At 43.6% G+C, this 19,461-nt stretch overlaps 1 protein-coding gene across 4 annotated transcripts in view; it reads right to left on the bottom strand.

Moving 5' to 3' along the window:
- GNAL (G protein subunit alpha L) overlaps positions 1-19,461 on the bottom strand; it is a 255,958-nt gene that overhangs the window by 155,501 nt on the left and 80,996 nt on the right. Inside the window, exons 1-5 of one of the 4 annotated variants that reach the window (XM_068147624.1) lie at positions 9,698-9,715; positions 9,016-9,187; positions 8,617-8,689; positions 7,654-7,708; positions 7,351-7,470 (exon numbers count right to left, since the gene is read on the bottom strand). In XM_068147624.1, the coding sequence (XP_068003725.1) occupies positions 7,351-7,470; positions 7,654-7,708; positions 8,617-8,689; positions 9,016-9,154 (387 nt within the window). In that variant the 5' untranslated portion in view covers positions 9,155-9,187; positions 9,698-9,715. Of the gene's footprint in view, positions 1-7,350; positions 7,471-7,653; positions 7,709-8,616; positions 8,690-9,015; positions 9,600-9,697; positions 9,760-19,461 lie in introns of those variants that run through there. The other 3 variants (XM_068147625.1, XM_068147623.1, XM_068147622.1) reach the window with 3 other exon arrangements.

Below are 19,461 nucleotides of genomic sequence, written 5' to 3'. Positions count from 1 at the left end.
CAGGGAATGAACCCAGAGTAATATTAACACTAAAGTCTATTCTTGATCTCATGTAGGAAATGTTTATAATTTTGTACTCTAAGATTGACTAATCAGACCATTAGGGACTTGCCTGGTTGATTTAATGAAAACCAGACACACTTACACTACATCTGTATTCAAACAGGTATTTCATAGGGAAGAGAAGATACTGCTGGGCATCAGCAGAATCTGCTCTTAACATGAGCAGAGCTCAACTTCAGTATCTGCTGCTAATTAATAGTTAGTGTGCAGCACAAAACCAAGTGCTAACACAACAAAGAAATTTAATGTTACCTAATTGCCACTTCTCCCCAGTATCCACTACTTTTCAATACCAGTCCTCTTGACAATTTTAACCTCTGCATGGAGACTAAAAAGTCGCTCACAATGATAGTAGCAAACACAGCATTTTCAGCTGTCCTTCTCCCAACAGCCTTCTTCACAAGGTTTTTTACTGTTACCAATTCAGGGTAGTAATAATGTTGTTGGATCTATACAACTGAATCATTATCTGGCCTTCCAGATCCCTTCTGCACTTGTGAAAATAAGAATAAATGATCAGCTACCATCTTAAACCATAAATACACAAAGCACTGACTTAACTTTTCACTGTCTAGCTCAGTTTCAGGAGCTAACGTTGACCTGACACTGTCATAACATCGTTTCACAACCACAGGTAATTGTAAAAAGTTGTGGCTGATCATTCCACCTAAAATGGTAAACCAGGCCCAAAAGCAAGAATTTAAATAGAACAAAGAATCAAGTAAAGCCATTTGAGTGGCATTATACCCTGCATTCTCCCTGTTATTTTATGATGTTTTCAAGTCCAACATAGAATAGAATAGGATAGGATAGGATAGGATAGGATAGGATAGGATAGGATAGGATAGGATAGGATAGAATAGAATAGAATAGACCAGGTTGGAAGAGACCTTCAAGATCATTGTGTCCAACCTATCATCCAACACCACCTAATCAACTAACCCATGCAACCAAACACCCTGTCAAGTCTCCTCCTGAACACCTCCAGTGATGGCGACTCCACCACCTCCCCAGGCAGCCCATTCCAGTGGGCAATCACTCTCTCTGTGTAAAACTTCCTCCTGACCTCCAGCCTGAACCTCCCCTGGCACAGCCTGAGACTGTGTCCTCTTGTTCTGGTGCTGGCTGCCTGGGAGAAGAGACCAACCTCTGCCTGTCTACAACCTCCCTTCAAGTAGCTGTAGAGAGCAATAAGATCACCCCTGAGTCTCCTCTTCTCCAGGCTAAGCAGCCCCAGCTCCCTCAGCCTCTCCTCATAGGGCTTGTGTTCCAAACACCTCACCAACTTTGTTGCCCTTCTCTGGACACGCTCCAGCAAGTCAACATCCTTCCTAAACTGAGGGGCCCAGAACTGGACACAGGACTCGAGGTGTGGCCTAACCAGTGCAGTGTACAGGGGCAGAATGACCTCCCTGCTCCTGCTGGCCACACTGTTCTTGATGCAGGCCAGGATGCCATTGGCCCTCCTGGCTGCCTGGGCACACTGCAGGCTCATGTTCAGCCTACCATCAACCAGCACCCCCAGGTCCCTCTCTGCCTGGCTGCTCTCCAGCCACTCTGACCCTAGCCTGTAGCACTGCATGGGGTTGTTGTGGCCGATGTGCAGAACCCGGCACTTGGATGTGTTAAATCTCATGCCGTTGGACTCTGCCCATCTCTCCAGCCTGTCGAGGTCCCTCTGTATACTTTCACAGTTCTGAGAAACATGCAAAAAAGTTCAAGTTATCTGAAAACCAACAAATGTAAGCTGATGCTCTTTTGTAACTCATTGGGGCCACATCAAGTACACACCACAGGGTCAAATAGGATATTGAAGTGACAGCATTAACTGCACAACCTACACACGTAGCTATACATGAACCAGATCTGACATGCTTTTAATCTTTTATTTATTTATTTGAGATAAAGATTTTCTACAGCTCAGCCAGACACTTCACTTGAGGAGTTGCATCAAACAATGAGACACACACAGAGTGAAAGCCATCCATCACCAGGCTTGAAATATTAGGTCTAATAAAACCAAAAATGAAGCATTTTCTAATTAGAAAGTCTACGCAACTTCAGATTCTGACCGTAAGTATTTTTCCTTCTTGTGTCATTACATTACAAATACAAAGCCCTGATTTTTAAGAAGAAGATGGAAGGAACTTTAAGTTACCAAACTGAACTCAAACTGCCATCTCTGAAGACTTAGAGCAAACCATGCACCAGAATCATCTGAAGTGGTTTTCCCATCAGGACCAACATGAACATTCCACTTTTAAGAGCTCAATTAAAGAGCTTACTTGATTGATAATATAGCTTTTAGAAAGTACTTTTGAACCTCACACTCTGGAACAACATGTGCACAGATCATTGTTTTATGAAGGTTCAGCAAAACACTTTGTCTGTAAAAAACATTCTTTGCACAGGAAAAGGAATATTTTGAAAACTCCCCTTGCCCCCCAAACCCTGGGTGAAGACTTTATAGGTTTTCTGTTCAGCAAATCGTTCACATTCACTGGTAACTGGTGCCAGGAAGACCTAATAGCAGCCTTCCAGTAGCTGAAGGGGGCTTACAAACAGGATGGAGAGGGACTGTTTACAAAGGCTTGCAGTGATAGGATGAAGGATAATGGCTTCAAACTAGAAAAGAGCAGATTCAGATTGGATGTTAGGAACAGGTTCTTTACTGTGAGGGTAGTGGGCACCTGGAACAAGTTGCCCTAGGAGGGGGTTGGGGCCCCATCCCTGGAGATATAAAAGATAAGGTTCGACAGGGCTCTGGCCAACCTGATCTAACGGAGGATGTCCCTGCTTACTGCAGAGGGGATTGGACTAGATGACCTTTGGAGGTCCCTTCCAACCCAGACCATTCTGATTCTATAGCTAAACATTTGACAACAGAAGTTGGTGGTAGCTGACTATCTGCTATACACCCACACATAACTGGTCAGATAAGCTTGATATTTTGGGGGAAGAATAAGGGTAAGGGAATTATGCACCCAGCAGCCTTGTAGAGCTCACAAAATTCAAATCCTTTAATAGAGACAACTGAACTTGAGTAAACACAGGCTTACATAATCCACCATGTTTTTCCACAGCTACCAGCATAATATGCCCTTAATATGTTCACTCTGATTCACAAAGGACAAAATAATTCCCCATCAATAAAGGATTAAAAATGGCGCAGGTCAATTCCTGTTAACTTTAGCAAATATCAATCAACAGTTTGCCAAAAAGAACTTAAAAATCCCTCCCCATGTTGTGTGTATGCTTCCATTTCAGTTTTAAAGCCCTTCTCCTGATTCCATTCTGATAGATGGAGGTAAGATAACGTCTAAACAAGTCATCAATTTGTAATTTATCTGGAATACTTTCAGGACTTTCAGGGGGCAAAAAAAAATCAGTGGACATTTGCCTTGTCCACATTCATTTACTTTGTTAAATACTGTAGCCTTAATTCTTATGGATTTTGGAATTAGCCTAGGCTTGTCACCCAGGAAATTTGTTGTACAAATTGTATATTCTTTTACAAAAGTAATGAAAGGGCAACATAAAAATTACAAAAGAAATGAAAAAAATCTTTGATTTTGTTTTGTATCAACTAGAAAAATCACCAGGGCAGAGTAACTACATCAAATAAAAGATTTAAAGTAAATAAAGCCACTCATGGGAATGTTAAAAGGCTTCAAAAACAAAACAATTTGCTTGATAATTTGTATCACTGATGTTTTGCTTAGGTTTGGTGCAGATCTGCGTAAGAATGAAAAACAAATCAGCCTAACAAAATCCCAAGATAGGTAATCTGAGGCTAAATGTGAACCCATTCTTCCTCAAGTTCTTGGAATTCTAGCCATAAATTGAAATCAGGAGTATGGTTTCACCCACAGGAAATCAGTATTTTCAAATCCACTTCTTTTAAAGGACAATTTCCACAATTAAATGCATATTGGTTAATTGCGATGCAATTTAAGAACACATATCCAAGCACACCCAATGTGTTACAAATACATTTAAATTGCTGCCTCATGAGTGCTGTTGGTCACACTGTGGCACACAGCATGTCTGAAATGCACCTTCAACTGAAACACATTGATTTGTCCCACAAAGATCAGGTGGCTATCATCCAACAGGTAACAACACATCTGTAATTTATCTTGCAACACTAAGGGTTATGTCTTCAACAGCTCACTACTATCCACTCTGTTAAAAACCCTCATTCGGATTCATGCCTTTTCCCCTCATTCAGAGACGAAAGGTGACCTTTGTCGTGTTTTAGAATGTCCCAAAATTCCCCCCAGAGGCAACAGCTCAGTCAGCATCTTTCTCTTTACAACCATTTTTAAGTATGGATGACAGAACCACAAGTCCTGAATGTCTAGTACTGGATACTGGATTGGTTTTCTCTGGCTCAGAAGGTCATATTCCATACCTCAGTTTCTCTACTTACAAAATCTCTCCTTCTTGCATTTGCTACGCCAGTGCTTAGCCAAGAATGCACAATTGATTACTATCTCAAGTATTTATTTTTACGTTTGTCCTTATTAAAAAAACCACAACACCAGATGGGTCAAAAGTTATTTCAGCTGGAAATGCAATTTTACTTTAAGTTATCACTGACTTTAAATGGAGTAGAATCAAGCCCTGAAGCACGATAGCACTTTTTTTCCCTTCTTCTTATTTTTTCACCTGTTTTGCTCACACATCTTCCTGGAGATAAATAACATACTAAACCACCAAAATCTTAAAGCACAATAAATAAAAATGTAGCCAAGCTATCCACTTTACAAACATTAAACCTATGAATTGAGGAAGAAGGGAAGGGAAGGGAAGGGAAGAGGAAGGGAAGGGAAGGGAAGGGAAGGGAAGGGAAGGGAAGGGAAGGGAAGGGAAGGGAAGGGAAGGGAAGGGAAGGGAAGGGAAGGGAAGGGAAGGGAAGGGAAGGGAGGAGGGAAGGGAAGGGAAGGGAAGGGAAGGGAAAGGGAAAGGGAATGGGAAGGGAAGGGAAGGGAAGGAAGGGAAGGGAAGGGAAGGGAAGGGAAGGGAAGAGGGAAGGGAAGGGAAGGGAAGGGAAGGGAAGGGAAGGGAAGGGAAGGGAAGGGAAGGGAAGGGAAGGGAAGGGAAGGGAAGGGAAGGGAAAGGGAAGGGAAGGGAAGGAAGGGAAGGGAAGGGAAGGGAAGGGAAGGGAAGAAGGGAAGGGAAGGGAAGGAAGGAAGGGAAGGGAAGGGAAGGGAAGGGAAGGGAAGGGAAGGGAAGGGAAGGGAAGGGAAGGAAGGGGAAGGGAAGGGAAGGGAAGGGAAGGGAAGGGAAGGGAAGGGAAGGGAGAGAGAAGAGAAGAGAAGAGAAGAGAAGAGAAGAGAAGAGAAGAGAAGAGAAGAGAAGAGAAGAGAAGAGAAGAGAAGAGAAGAGAAGAGAAGAGAAGAGAAGAGAAGAGAAGAGAAGAGAAGAGAAGAGAAGAGAAGAGAAGAGAAGAGAAGAGAAGAGAAGAGAAGAGGAGAGGATGAAAGTGCCACATCAGGTATTTACTTTTCAACCAGCATTAGATTTTTCACCTTTTTTTTAAAGCTTGTGACAACTTGGGTTTTTTAATTAGAACTATAATTGGACACTATTTCAAATATTGTGATGGCATTTAAAAAAATCCTATTTAATTAAAAAAGAGCTATTACTTTTTTCTATTTTAAACCAGAATGGACTTTGAATCAAGACTTCAAATGAATCATTACTTGTCTCACAGTCCACTGGGTCCTACTCTTTTCCCCTCTAAGAAGAATAAGTTTCTGGCTCTGCAAAACATCATGCAGAGAGTCAAATTTGACAAGATATAGTCAGCTTCTGTGAAAAAGATGACATTTTGCAAGCAATAAAAGCAAATAATATCTCCAGCCCTATGAAAAGTCCACTTTAGTTACCTTTTATCCCAGAAACTCAAAAAAAAAAGCAAAGGGGGGGGGGTAGGGGTGGGGGTTAAGGGGGAGTGTCACTGTAGAGTATTGCAAAGAATAGGTCACCATTTATTTTACCCAAGCATATAAAGGTCAAAATTCAAGCTCAAAAAAAATCCCACATCAAATGAGCCACAAATGGCTCAGAACATCAATACCTGCCTAAGACAAATATTCCATGTCAAACTGGCATTCTAGTTCTAAAAAGAGCTTCTCATTTTCACTAACTCACATCTAGCAACTGAGCAATTATGCAATATGTGGGTGTACCTTGCAGTCGTTTTCTTAACATCTGCATTCAGTGTTAAATTCTAACTGTACAAGATGTCTGATATTTTTGCTTTATCTTCAGCCTTCAAAGTGGTAGGTTTACCAGAGGCAAAAACCACGCACCAGAGAATATGAGTCATATAATAAAGAAACGACTCTTCCCCTTCTCCCCCTTCCACCCTGGAGCTATAATAACCTAAAGACACTCTATTGTAAATGGCTTCTTTGGCAGTATTGATAGCATCAACAGCTTGCAATCGTTTAGCCAATGACTGAAGAGTTTTTTTTTTCAATCCACAGCAAATTTCTCTCAGTATCATTTTAAGGCAAATCTGAAATTGTGCTACTGCAAAAATGAAATTCCTTAGAATATTCAGAAGGTCTAGGCACTTTACTTTCAAGTCAGGCATAAAACATGCAACATTCTATGCACGCTCCTATGAAGAATAGTATTACAATAAAAAAGTCATCAAACATCAGATGTCTTTGCAAGGTATTTCTCACTTGTCTACTTAAAGAGCAGCCTCTACACAGAAATCCTTCATTTTCTAATGATTCCATATCAAAAGGTGGCAATACTGACAGATAACTAAACCCTTGCTCATGCCAACTACAATAAATAGATAAGGAAGCAAATCACTTAACCACCAGCTACATGAGTTTCCACTCAGAAGGACCATAAGTATGGAAAACAACAGTGGGGCACTCTAAACTTCTATTCCCTTCTATATCCTTTTCTGTAGGTGGACTGTAACTCCACAGACTGACACCCTGCACCTAATTCCATGCAGGAAACCAGCTCTCAAAAAAGTCTCATATGATGTGCCATTAGGTATTACAACAGCAGAAACATTTGAGGAGCAGAACCAAATCCAGACAGTATTTAAAACCAGCAGCAAGTAAGTCAGTAGCAACAAAACCTGGCACCACTAAAACAAGTGCAACCACCAGCATCAGGGAAGAAAGTTCACCCAAGTGGTGACACTGGCATAAGCTCTCCCCATGAGCATCTTCCACAGAACAAAAACTCCAATGTTTCAGTAAATCAAAGTCAAGCAACACAGAATAAATCAGTGTTTTCTCTTCTTACCTGTGTATAGTCAAAGTCAGAAAGAGGAGCTATACTCTTGATGTAGTCCATTCGAAATTGGTTTTCTGGGTTGGCCAACGGAACTGGGGGTATTAAAGTGCTCATAGCTGAAACTATAGTCTGGAATGGGATAAAACGAAAACAAACACATTAATCTGGATAAATCCAGGAGAGGGGATCAACAGAAGATAATCCAATCTGATCAGCAAAATGGGATTTCTCTCAGCACAATCTTGGAGAGCACAATCCTCACCATTTTCAGCATACCCAAGCATTTAAGAGCAGTATAAAGTGTGTCCTTACCACAATCGCATCTTTAACATTTTTCCGAATATCCAGTATTTTCTGTTTCTTTTCTCTGCATTAAAACAGAAACATTAACACTTTGATTTTTTTTTTTCTTCCAAAGAGGTTCAGTCACTTTGTTTTCTTTTTTTTTTTCACTGATCTGATCGCTTGTTTATCTGCTCTTCATCATTACAACACACTAACTGAAAAGGACAGCCAGACAAAAATGTCTTTTCCCCCTTATTCCTCTTCTTGCATAGCACCAGGAGTGATGCACATTCGTTCCTGATACTGGTTTTGGTTTGCTGTTTTGTTGTTTGGTTGGTTTTGGTTTGTTTTTTTTTTTTCAATCAGGCAATCATAGCCACATCTGCAAAGCCTCCCCTGATGGAACTGGAAGTCATTCTCTCGTTTCCACAGCATGCTGTAAACATGCTCTAAATTAACAGCACATAGTCGAAGGCCAAGAGATAGCTAAAATTAAAGCTATGGAATAATGAGAATTTCTGGGCAGAGTTCTTCAGAGAGAACATGATGCAGCCTCAGAAAACAGAATGATTTCTAACAAACATGCACAATTAGTTTCAGTTTTACACTAACCCCAATACCGGAAAAACAGCAGCCACTGTCATCCTGAATGCGACTTGACATGTATTTTTATATTGCAGACAGATGCAATATTTGGTTATTTGCCTCTATGTAAAAAGTAGTCGCCATGTTGTTGCTACACAGGGGCCTGTCAAGCGCCGCAGTAGCAACAGTGTAAAATACAGTAAAGGGGCCAGAAGGAGAAAATGCAAATATACAATAGCTGTAATTTCCTTATTCTCACTCCCTTTCCTCCCCTCCTTCCCCCAAAACGCCGTGTCAAGTCACCAAAACACAGAGGGTGAAAGGAGAAATCCCCTGACCTGCTGTGTGATAACCTGTTCCCAACATTTAACGAAAAACAAGTCACAAAGTGTCAGTAATTCTTACTCTGAATTAAATCCATTGACATGTAGGATTCGCATTTGTTTCACAATAGTGCTTTTTCCTGACTCACCAGCCCCTAAAAGAGAAAGAAGGAAAAGGGAGAACATTGTGATAACACGGTTCAGGCTGGGGGCTTGGGGTGGGTTTGGTTTTTCTGGGGGGACGCGACAGCATCTCCCACCTCCGGCAGCATTTCTGTCTGTATGAATCCATGTGGCTCAGGCGCGGAACACGATCTGGGCACGTCTCGCTTATTGCTCAAGACAACAGCCTACATTTTCCATACCTAAGGCTCACACAACCTCTCTTTCCCCTCTCCTCTGCCGCCTGGGCGGGCTGGGGCCGATGCCCCCTCCTCTCCCCTTTGCCCCCCCCCTACCCCTGTGCCCCCTTCCTCCTTACCCAGCAGAAGCAAGCGATGTGTCGCTTTATAAGCCAGCCTCTCTTTCTGCAACTGCTTCTCTATCTTTTTGTTGGCTTCTCGCTGCGCTTTCTCATCGATACGCTGATCCTCCGTTTTGCTGTTGCCCAAACACCCCATAGCCGCCGCTCAGGATGGATGTCAAACCGCTGCCTTTACAGATTGAGTATTTACAGGAGGGAGGAAGGGACGGGGGGGGTGGGGGGGGGGTAGGGGTAGGGGGGGAGGCAGAAGACAAGTCTGTATATCCGTGTGTCTCTGCGACGGTTCCTCTTCTCTTCCCCCCCCGGCTGGCTCACAGAAAATGGTCTCTAGCCGCTCTCTGATCGCAGCCGAGTTGCTTCGCTCGCTCCCCCGAAGAGATGCGGAGAGCAGGCGGCAGAGGTAGCCGTGCCTCGGTAGGGAGGGGGTAAGGGGGGGGTAGAAATCTGTGCAAAAATGCCTAACATGCACCGAGAGGGAGAAAAAGGCTGCTCCTGGAAACCAGCCGGGTGCCGCTCTCCCTCCCCACCGCGCACACAATCCCTATATTTCGCTGTAAAGGTCTATTTTTGTCTTCCTAACTCAGCACTGCCTCTTTCTGCGAGACCAGGAAACAACCCAGCCACCAGCCCTACGCGCAGGGTTGCCGAAGGAGAAAGGTAAAAGCCGGACCCGATCTACCTGGATCCTCCGGTGCCGCGGCCAGGCGGCTCCGCGGGGCCCGAGCCTCCCGCCGCCCCCGGCCGTCCCCCAGCGCCCCCCGGCCGCAGCCTCGGCCTCCGCGCCCCGCCTGCTGCCGCCAAAACCTGGATCTGGCATCGCCTCGGCGGGACCTGCGGCCTCTGCGCCGCCAACCCCCCACCCCCGCCCCGGCCCCTCGGCCTGTGGCCTTGGGGAGGGGGAAAGGGGTTGAGGAGGGGTGTTACCCCCTCGGAGGTAGTGTAAGAGCCTGGCTCCTGCTGCCAGAGCAAGGTTTGGCACTGTTAGGTCTGGAATGCCGGGCTGCCGCAGGTGATGGCTGCTGTCCTCAGTAACCTGAGGGCAAAGTGCCAGTGCCGCGAGGGTGGGAAAGCAGCCTTCTGAGAGGGCTGCTGCTCATGCTCTGATGGGCATACATGGGATCACAGACTGCTTTGGGTTGGAAGGGACCTGTAAAGGTCATCTAGTCCAAACCCTCTGCAGTGTGCAGCGACATCTTCAAATAGAGCAGGTTGCTCAGAGCCCCAGTCAACCTGATCGGGAATGGTCCCAGGGATGATGCATCTATGACCTCTCAGGGAAACCTGGGCTAGTGTTTCACTACCCTTACAGGAAAAAAATGGTTCCTTTTATCTAGACTAATATTTCTCTCGTTAGCTTAAAACCATCACCCCTTGTCACAACAGGCCATGCTAAAAAGTCAGTCTCCTTCTTTCTTAGTCGACCCTTTTAAGTACTGAAAGGCCACAATAAGGTCTCCCCAGAGCCTTCTCTTCTCCAGGCTGAACAACCCAAACTCTACACCTACATAAAATGCACAGGTATGCAGAAACACCACACACTGACCTACTAATAAACAAAGTGTGTTATTCCACAAGTTGTCAAAGCAGAACACTGGCATTTTTTCCCTTTGAATATTCCAAACTGTATCACCTGAACAATAAAACAAAGCAGTCCCAGTAGCTCACAATAACATCTAATCCAAACGTGAGAATATACTGCTAATACCACCACCACAAATCTTAACAAGAAACCGTGTTTGTTCCTTCATTTACTTCCATTTTAGGTCCTGAAACAAGCCATCAAGCTAGACAACATTACAGATATTCCTTCTTGCTTCAAATCTGCCTTGCAAACTGGCACCTCAATGCAAAAGCATCAGGCTCTTCCTGAGTAGAAACCACCTGCACTACTCAAATGCAATCTCCAATTCACTGAGGCAGAAGAGCACTAAATGATGGACACAACATCTCTTCAGTTCAAAAATATTTTCAACCTTTAACTCCAGCTATTATTATTATTATTCCTCCAGTCTTCTGAAGATCAATTATTGTAAAATTAGTACTTTGATAGCTACATATGTGTGCAAAATCCTGGTCCTAACTGAAAACAGAGATATTGCCATTAACTTCAATCTAAGTATCGTTTTTATCTAGGAAGTCTTGAGATGCATGGCAAAAAGAAACTAGATTATACAAGCAGGAGGATTTAGGTTTTTTTCACTTGCTCTGTCACTCAGGTGGGAAATGCTGGATGGAGGAAGAGGAACTGGTACTGTCTACTTTGAGTGCACACCAGAAGAAAGTGAAAAGGGCAGGATCCAGAAAAGAAACAGGTACTGCTCCACCTGCAGTTGGGTACATGGAGTTTTCAGGAGGCCACTGAATTCAACTGCCAGATAGGCAAGGGTTGGGTTTTTTTGTATTGCTTAATCTAGACTCTGGAAACATTTTTCTTTTATTCTTACACAGGCTGAAATACACATTTTTGAAGATTACTGAACTGCCTTTTTTTAAGGACAGACTGCTTTTTTCTTACTGACATTTTCCTGTCCAGAAAGGGAAAACTGTCTCAGATACAGATAGGTTTGGAAGCAGAATTCAGGGTGACTGCTGGTTTTGGAGGCTGTTGGGTACAGGATACACCATGAACAGCTTTTGTGAAGAGCAGTCGTGATTGCTTTCTGCTGCAGCCCTACATGGGCTCCAAACTGAGCAGGCTTGGCTAGAACTCACTAATTGGGTCTGGATTTTCATATTCTTCAGTGCCAGAAGCTGTAAATTATGATGCACAAGATGTGCGTAGCCATATTTATTTCCTATGTAAATATCTCAGTTTGGGACCTAGGTCCCCAATCTGGCTAGTGTCAGTCAGTAGTAGCAGCTAAATCTGCCTTGTTTCTTTCCCTTCCACTCCTCAGCAGGTTGGTTCTTTTTCCTGCCTGTACTAATGTTGGGATTTTTGGTGCAGATTTGTTCCCAGCTTTTGAAAAGGCTCAGTGCCAATAAATAGGATTTGACAGGATCCTGGTATATCCTGCTTTTACCTTTCTCCAAAAGAGGGAAAGTGTTTCTCATTTCCTCTCTCCCCTTGGAAAAGCCTCATGACCCTTTTGGGTCTCTTCCTCCTCAGAAAAGATCACACAGTTGAAGAATGACACACACAAGCAACCTGTGCCCAGAAGGAACTTTTGGCTGCAATCGTATTTCCAACCCACCCTTTGTTTTTCCAAACTACAGGGCTTATCCTGACCCATTCAAAACTACACAACTCTAAAAGCAATAATAAGCACAAGAGAAGACTTCACCCTCTTTGGACACAGCAATTATTCTTTTTCCAGAGAGAAATCACAGCTACCACAGCAATGTATGTCCCCTCTGCATACAGATAACCCAAAACTCGGAGCATAAACCAAATACCTGCCTCTAGGAAAGGTTTCAGCAACACTGCTTTACACAACCACCTTCTAGTACAAATCATATGTGGTAAGGAAAACAAAGTCCTGAGCATGGAAAAGGTGATTTTTTTCCCCCCCCTGCTCTTCCCCCCTCTTCCCAGGCAACCAACACAGCATCCTCCTCAAGTTCCCAATCCTCCTGAAAATGAGGTACCTCACATTGCTTCTGCCCCATCAGATCAGGCAACATATGCATGCATACATAAAAATATAAACACACACTGGGTGGGTATGTGTGTGGAAAGAGGATTCATCTTCTGCTTTGTGCTCAAACTTTGTGGTGTCCCATTGGGACACCAAATAATAGAGCATAAGCCCTCCTGGATGGAAACTGGAGACACCTTTATTTCCTGCTTTCCTTTCTGAGTGCCCACCTCACTGTTTATGAGCCTCAGGCTGAATGCTGAGGAGCTTGCTTGCTTGAGGCCGTGTTTGCATTCTTCAGTGCAAGAGAATCAACAGCCCAGATGAAGCTAAGTTCAAGGAAACAGCCATACTGAGTGGCCACCCCCACCACAAAGTCAGTCTTGTTTCTCATGCCCCCTCTGAGTTAAGAGATACAAAACCCCAGTAAGAATTAATAGGGAGCCCCTACAAATACAGCTCAAGAGACCAGATTGTTCCTTGCCCCTCTAATCCAGAGCAGGATTTATGCAGAGCTTTTTCTTGCAAACATTCATGTGAAGTGGAGAAAGTTTCTCCACAGAAACCCCACAGACCCTTTACAGACCATCTTCCCTTTACACAGCTCCTGTTGTGGCTTTGCTTCTCAAAAAAAAACCCCAACACAACAACAAAAAGTGCAAATGGAAAGACAGATGTAAACAAAAGCTATGGGGGGAGTAAAGCAGCTGGGAAAGAGATTCTTCCTGTTTGCCGTGGTCTATGAACTCTTCTGACAATGCTCTCAAGTGAGGGCACTGCACTAGGTGGGTAGCTCTGTGATGACCCCACCTGCTTCTCCTCTTTTTCAAGCAGCACATCAGAATAAGCAACTCACTACCCCCTTTTTAATTCCACCTCATCATCAAACCGTGTTCTGAAAGGAGAAAAAGAAAGAGGTGTTTGCATATGTATTAAAGAAAAATAATTCTTTCTCTCTGGGAGTAAATTCTTGGTAGGTTTGTCTCCTTGTAGGTGTCAAATATTAACACAAAAGTACACACTTTCTGCAAGGCTACATTTGGATTTTTATAAAATACATGAACCAGGAACAAAAAAAAAAATAAGGTAACTCTGGCTGCATTAAAAATACTAAGGGTCTAAAAAACACAGGGTGCATGCTTTGCAGAGAATTGAATGTCATGCTAAAAATCTAACCTTTTGTTTAAACCCATGACCTCAAAAAAGTCATTAAAAGAATTTCAAGAGGAGCTCTTCTGTTTTAAGAAGCAGGATGGGAAAGATGCCAGAGAAGGTGAGGTATGTGCTTCCCCAGTGACTTCAGACCTGAGCCCAAATTGACTTCACTTCTCTGGATAAAGGACAAACTCACTGATGCAGGAGAGGGTCAGGCAACGCTGAGGAGCATGGCAATGCTCTGTGTAGTTCCCTTACTCCCTGACCCAGTTTGCTGTCCCCATTCCCATGCCATACTCTTTTCCTTGGCAGCTGTCACCATGTAACTTATCTGACAAAACAACTTACCCCTTGCCTGCTCAGGGAGAAAGGAGGCAAAGTGAAGTGGCAGAAGACTACAGCTTGAAGGTTACAGGATTTGAAGAGAGCAGCCTACAGAAATGATGATAGCCTTTTCCCCTCAGCAAGCAGTTGTGATGGGGTGGGGGGATTAGCTCCAAGAAGGAGCTAGAGGCTTCTGGGAAGCCTGTGTGGAAAAGGCCTAAAGCAGATTTGCAGTATGATTGCATTAAAGAGGATCCTCTTTTATTCCAGCTAGTTATTCCTCATCCACGTTCCACAAGGAAGCAGAGACACCAGGGAATTTCTGCTCAGGCTATCCCCAACAGCTCAAGGTTTCCATTTAGATGCTTACTGGTAAGATAATTCATGTGTTTGTTACTCGTCCTTTCCGACTAGATATCCCTTCCTATGCAGAGAGACTCATGCTGCAGCACTCATTATACATCCATCTCTCAGCACCACAGGCAGAAGTTGGTGATTGAAACTAACATCAATGCAACAAGGTCACAGTAACATATAAAAGACAAAGTAACCTCCTGTGGTTTAAATATTCTTAGATATTACAATCAAATAACACCATTAAACAAAGTGACACAGATCCTTTTGCAGTAAGCAAAAGGACAGCCACTCCTTTGATGAATTTATGAGGCTTTGTTATGGGATATGTTAGAGTGTTAGCAAAACAGGAGGCACTTTTCTGACAGTATCCTCATGTGTGGGAAATTTCACTTGGCTGGGCTATCCTAGGGCACCCATTCCCCACCCTCTTACAATGAACAAACAAAGCAGTAATGGAAAATTAGTTCCAGTCAGTTATGTGGGAAAGTCCTCCCAATTAATACAGATCTAAATAAAACAGGTGAAGTGTGCAGATATCACACTGATTTAGAAGTGAACTGATCAAGAAATAAGGAGTCAGATAGAATTATAGATGGGAGTTACTGCCTGAATATTAGGGACAGGGGGTGGAAATCTATACAGGAAACATGTCCTGAATTCTCTGCAACACACTGACCAACATCTTGGAGAGACAAAAAAGCTGTGTAGATGTGGTGCTGAAGAACATGGTTTAGTGCTAACCTGGTAGTTGCTGGGTTAATGGTTGGACTTGATGATCTTAAAACTGTTTTCCAACCTAAACAATTCCACGATTCTGAGATCTCATACAGCTGTAACAGTGAAGCCAAATAATTTATCTGCAGTTTATGATAGGATTTGGATATAGTGAAAAATTTTGCCTGTAGTAATAGATGCCATGATCACCTTATCTGGACAGGAATGAAAAACTGGGAAAGGAAACCTTGTGAGACACCAAACATATGTGAGATGTGCTTTAACCTCTCCTTTAACTCCAAGGCATAGGCAGTCACAGCACGCCTGCCTCCAGCCCTGTTTATCAGACAACGTTCTGCTGAGCTAGGTTGCCTCTACTCTCAACACAAATACATCTCCTCCACAATTTATTTGTGCTTGTATCACCAACATGGATTTACCAAGGGGAGATCCTGCCTGTCTAATCTGATAGCCTTCTATGAAACTATGACCAAATGGGTAGGTGAGGGAAGAGCAGTGGATGTCATATACCATGACTTCAGTAAGGCTTTTGATGCTCTCTCCCATAACATCCTCATAGAAGAGCTCAGGGGAGGTGGCATAGAGGGCTGGTCAGTGAGGTGGATTGCAGACTGGCTCCACAACAGAGTTCAGAGGATCGTCATCAGTGGCACAGAGTCAACTTGAAGGCCTGTGGACAGTGGTGTTCCCCAGGGTTCGGTATTGGGACCAGCGTTGTTCAGTATCTTTATCAACGACCTGGATGAGGGGATTGAGAGTACCCTCAGCAAGTTTGCTGATGATACAAAACTGGGGGGATTGGCTGACACCCCATCAGGCTGTGCAGCCATCCGACGTGACCAGGACAGCCTGGAGAGCTGGCTGCAGGCAAACCTCATGAAGTTCCATAAGGACAAGTGCAGGGTCCTGCAAGTGGGGAGGAGGCAGCAGTACAGGTTAGGGGCTGCCCTGATGGAAAGCAGCTCCATGGAGAAAGACCTTGGAGTGCTGGCGGACAACAAGTTCCCCATGGAACAACAATGTGCCCTTGTGGCCAAGAGAGCCAATGGTATCCTGGGATGCATCAAGCAAAGTGTGTCCAGCAGGGCTAGGGAAGTTCTTCTCCCTCTCTACTCTGTCCTGGTGAGACCACACCTGGAATAGTGTGTCCAGTTTTGGGCTCCCCAGTTCAAGAAAGACAGAGAACTGCTGGAGAGAATCCAACAGAGAGCCACAGGGATGATTAGGGGCCTTGAGCATCTCCCCTATGAAGAGAGAATGAGATCCCTGGGACTATTTAGTCTTGAGAAGACTGAGAGGGGATCTCATCAATGTGTATAAATATCTGCTGGGTGGGTGTCAAGTGGGGGGGGGGGCCACACTCTTCTTGGTGGTGCACAGTAATAAGACAAGGAACAATAGATTCAAACTTGAACATAGAAGATTTCACCTCAACATGAGGAGAAACTTCTTTACAGTGAGGGTGATGTAGCACTTGAGCAGGCTGCCCAGGGAGGAAAGAGACATGACTTGTTGATCCAAGTGGTCCTTTCCAAAACCAAGCTTAGGTTGCAATTAAAATTCTGTGCCTTCATGACATGAATTTATCTCCAGGCAGATAAAGCAGGAGATATGAAAATGAAGCAGGTAGATTATTTATCTAGATGACTATTCAGTCTGTATACCTATAAGGGAGAGGGGAAAACCAACTGTCAACACAGTGTGACCATTTCCTGGGAATAAGTCTCCTTAACTTCATTATTTTTTCCCTCTATTATCTTACTGACTTATTCTATTCCTTGCTATCTCAAAATGACAATGTTATTCTGACAGAACCTTTCAAGCATGAGTCAATGAAAGTCAAACCTGCACGATTTTAATCATCCTGTTTTTACTAAAAAGCAGTTCTTCTTCAACACCAACCAGGCTGTTTGTATAACCTGTTGGATTCTTTGGAGCAAATATTTTATGGAACCATAGAATCACTTTGGCTAGAAAAGACCTTTAATATCATCAAGTCCAACCGTTATCTAACTCTGCCAAGTCTGGTGCTAAACCATGTCCCTCAGCACCACATCTCTGTGTCGCTTAAACACCTCTACAGATGGGGATTCAACCACTGCTTGGGGGGAGCCTGTTCCAGTGTTTGAGAAACCTTTTAGTGAAGAAGTTTCTTCCAATATGCAACCTGAGGCCTTTTCCCCTTGTCCTATCACTTGTTACTTGGAAGAAGAGACCAACACTTGCCTTGCTGCAAACTCAGGGAGTTGTGGAGAGTGAGGTCCACCCCTCAGCCTCCTCTTCTCCAGACTAAACAATCCCACTCCTCATAAGACCTGTTCTGTGACAAAACTTTTAAAAATATGTCAACATTTATCTGGTTTTAAACTTTTACCTAGGTCAGTAATGGTGTCCTGTTCCCACACCTATCTGTACAATAGGTGAAACGTTTTGGGTTGGCTTTTTTTGAAAGAACCATTCTAGCTTAGTGCCTTTCAACCTCCTCAAAGTTTGAGATCTTTGCACTATGTGATCTGGACAACAGCTATGTCAGAGGAGGGCCACAAAGATGATCCAGGGGCTGGAACACCTCTGCTGTGAGGATAGGCTGAGGGAGGGTTGTTTAGCCTTCCAATACCTGAAGGAATGCTACAGGAAGACTGGAGAAGGACTTTTCATAAGATTGTCTACAGACAGGATGAGGGGGAATGGTTTGAAGCTGAGGGAGAGTAGGTTTAGACTGCATCTTAGGAAGAAGTTCTTCAGTAGGAGGGTGGTAAGACTCTGGAATATGTTGCCCAGGGAGGTTGTGGATGCTTCCTCCCTGGGGGTGTTCAAGGCCAGGCTGGATGAAGCCTTTAGCAGCTGAGTCTAGCTGAGAGGCATCCTGCCCATGGTGGGGAGGTTGGAGTAGATGATCTCTGAAGTCCCTTCCAAACTGAGCCGTCCTGTGATTCTATGACTATCAGAACAGTGTTTGACATTAGCAATAGTACAAATTTCACACTGAAGTGGTAGCACTATCATCCCTGGACATATTCAAAAATGTGTAGATGTGGTGCTGAGGGACATGGTTTAGTGGGGGACTTGGCAGTGCTGGGTTAACTGTTGGAGCTGATGATCTTGGAGGCCTTTTCCAACCTTAATGTTTCTATGATGCTATGAATTGCAAAAGCAGTGTAGTGCAGCAGTCTCAGCTGATGCACCTGTTCAGATACTGCACTAAGGGAGGCTTTCACAAAGCTTAGAGCTGCTTGGGCTGCTTAACAACTTACTCCCCTGGCCAACCAATCTGCCTACCCTAAAACACTCAGAGGCCTTTAAACCTCCCCACATGCAGGCTCTCCCTGCTCAGTCACTAAACACAATGACAAGTTTGTTCTTCCAGTGTCTTTGCAGCCTATTCTTCATGATATTCAAGTCTTCAGGAATTGCATTAATGATCCTGATGCAACAGCACAAAAGCTGTTGGTGCAAGAAATGGCTTAACCTGTCAGCACTGCTGTCACCACAATTACTGCCGCTAGGAAAGATATGATCCTAATCTTCCACTAAAAGATCATTAGATGTACTATGAGTACTGTATTCTTTGATACAGCTCATTTACATGGACACTAATTGAGAACACTTGATTTAAATAAAAATAACCACCACACACTTGCATTTACAGATCCGTTCTGAAGCTTTAGCCAGGATGCTGCCTGCTCATGAGGGAACACCATCTCTTACCAGCTCAGTCCTGCAACACATTTACCAGAAATACAAACCAGTGTAACACTGCAGACAAAGAGGAAAGCTTGGAAGAATGCATACAAGGATGCTCTGTCTGGACATGTAAATGACTTACATTAAGCTAAATTAGAACTCTTCTGTACCATTCAAACGATTGTGGTCCATCCAACAATTTAGAGAGTGTTTGGGAAAGGACAGCTGTAAGTTCAGAAAGAGTCAAGGATTACATCTGTGCAAAGCACATAATATAAGACAGAATTTATTTTATGCCATTCAGTTTTTTTACATCATTCTATTGAGGCTGCAAAACCAAATAATGAAGAAGAGCAAATGCTCAAATCTGAGGTGCTTGTGCATCTCAGATGCAGGTCCTCTGCACATTTCAATTATCATGGAGTTCTCCCCTTTGAAAGCTCAATTTCTGAATAAATTTCACCTCAGAAAGACCCTGAGCTGTCAGAGTGATCATGAAAACAAACCAAAGTAAAACAAAAGGAAAACCTCCTAAAATCCTCCCCAAATGGAGTCCTAGAACATATTACCTAAGATATTCCTCATATATAGGAAATTATCAAAGTGTGTG

Source organism: Melanerpes formicivorus, unplaced genomic scaffold, assembly GCF_026170545.1.
Source record: "Melanerpes formicivorus ecotype bairdi unplaced genomic scaffold, bMelFor1.0.p_v2 SCAF_15, whole genome shotgun sequence".
In the NCBI taxonomy this organism is placed as follows: domain Eukaryota; kingdom Metazoa; phylum Chordata; class Aves; order Piciformes; family Picidae; genus Melanerpes; species Melanerpes formicivorus.
The sequence above is the reverse complement of the archived record's forward strand: the minus strand, read 5'-3'. Positions and strand labels throughout refer to the sequence as shown.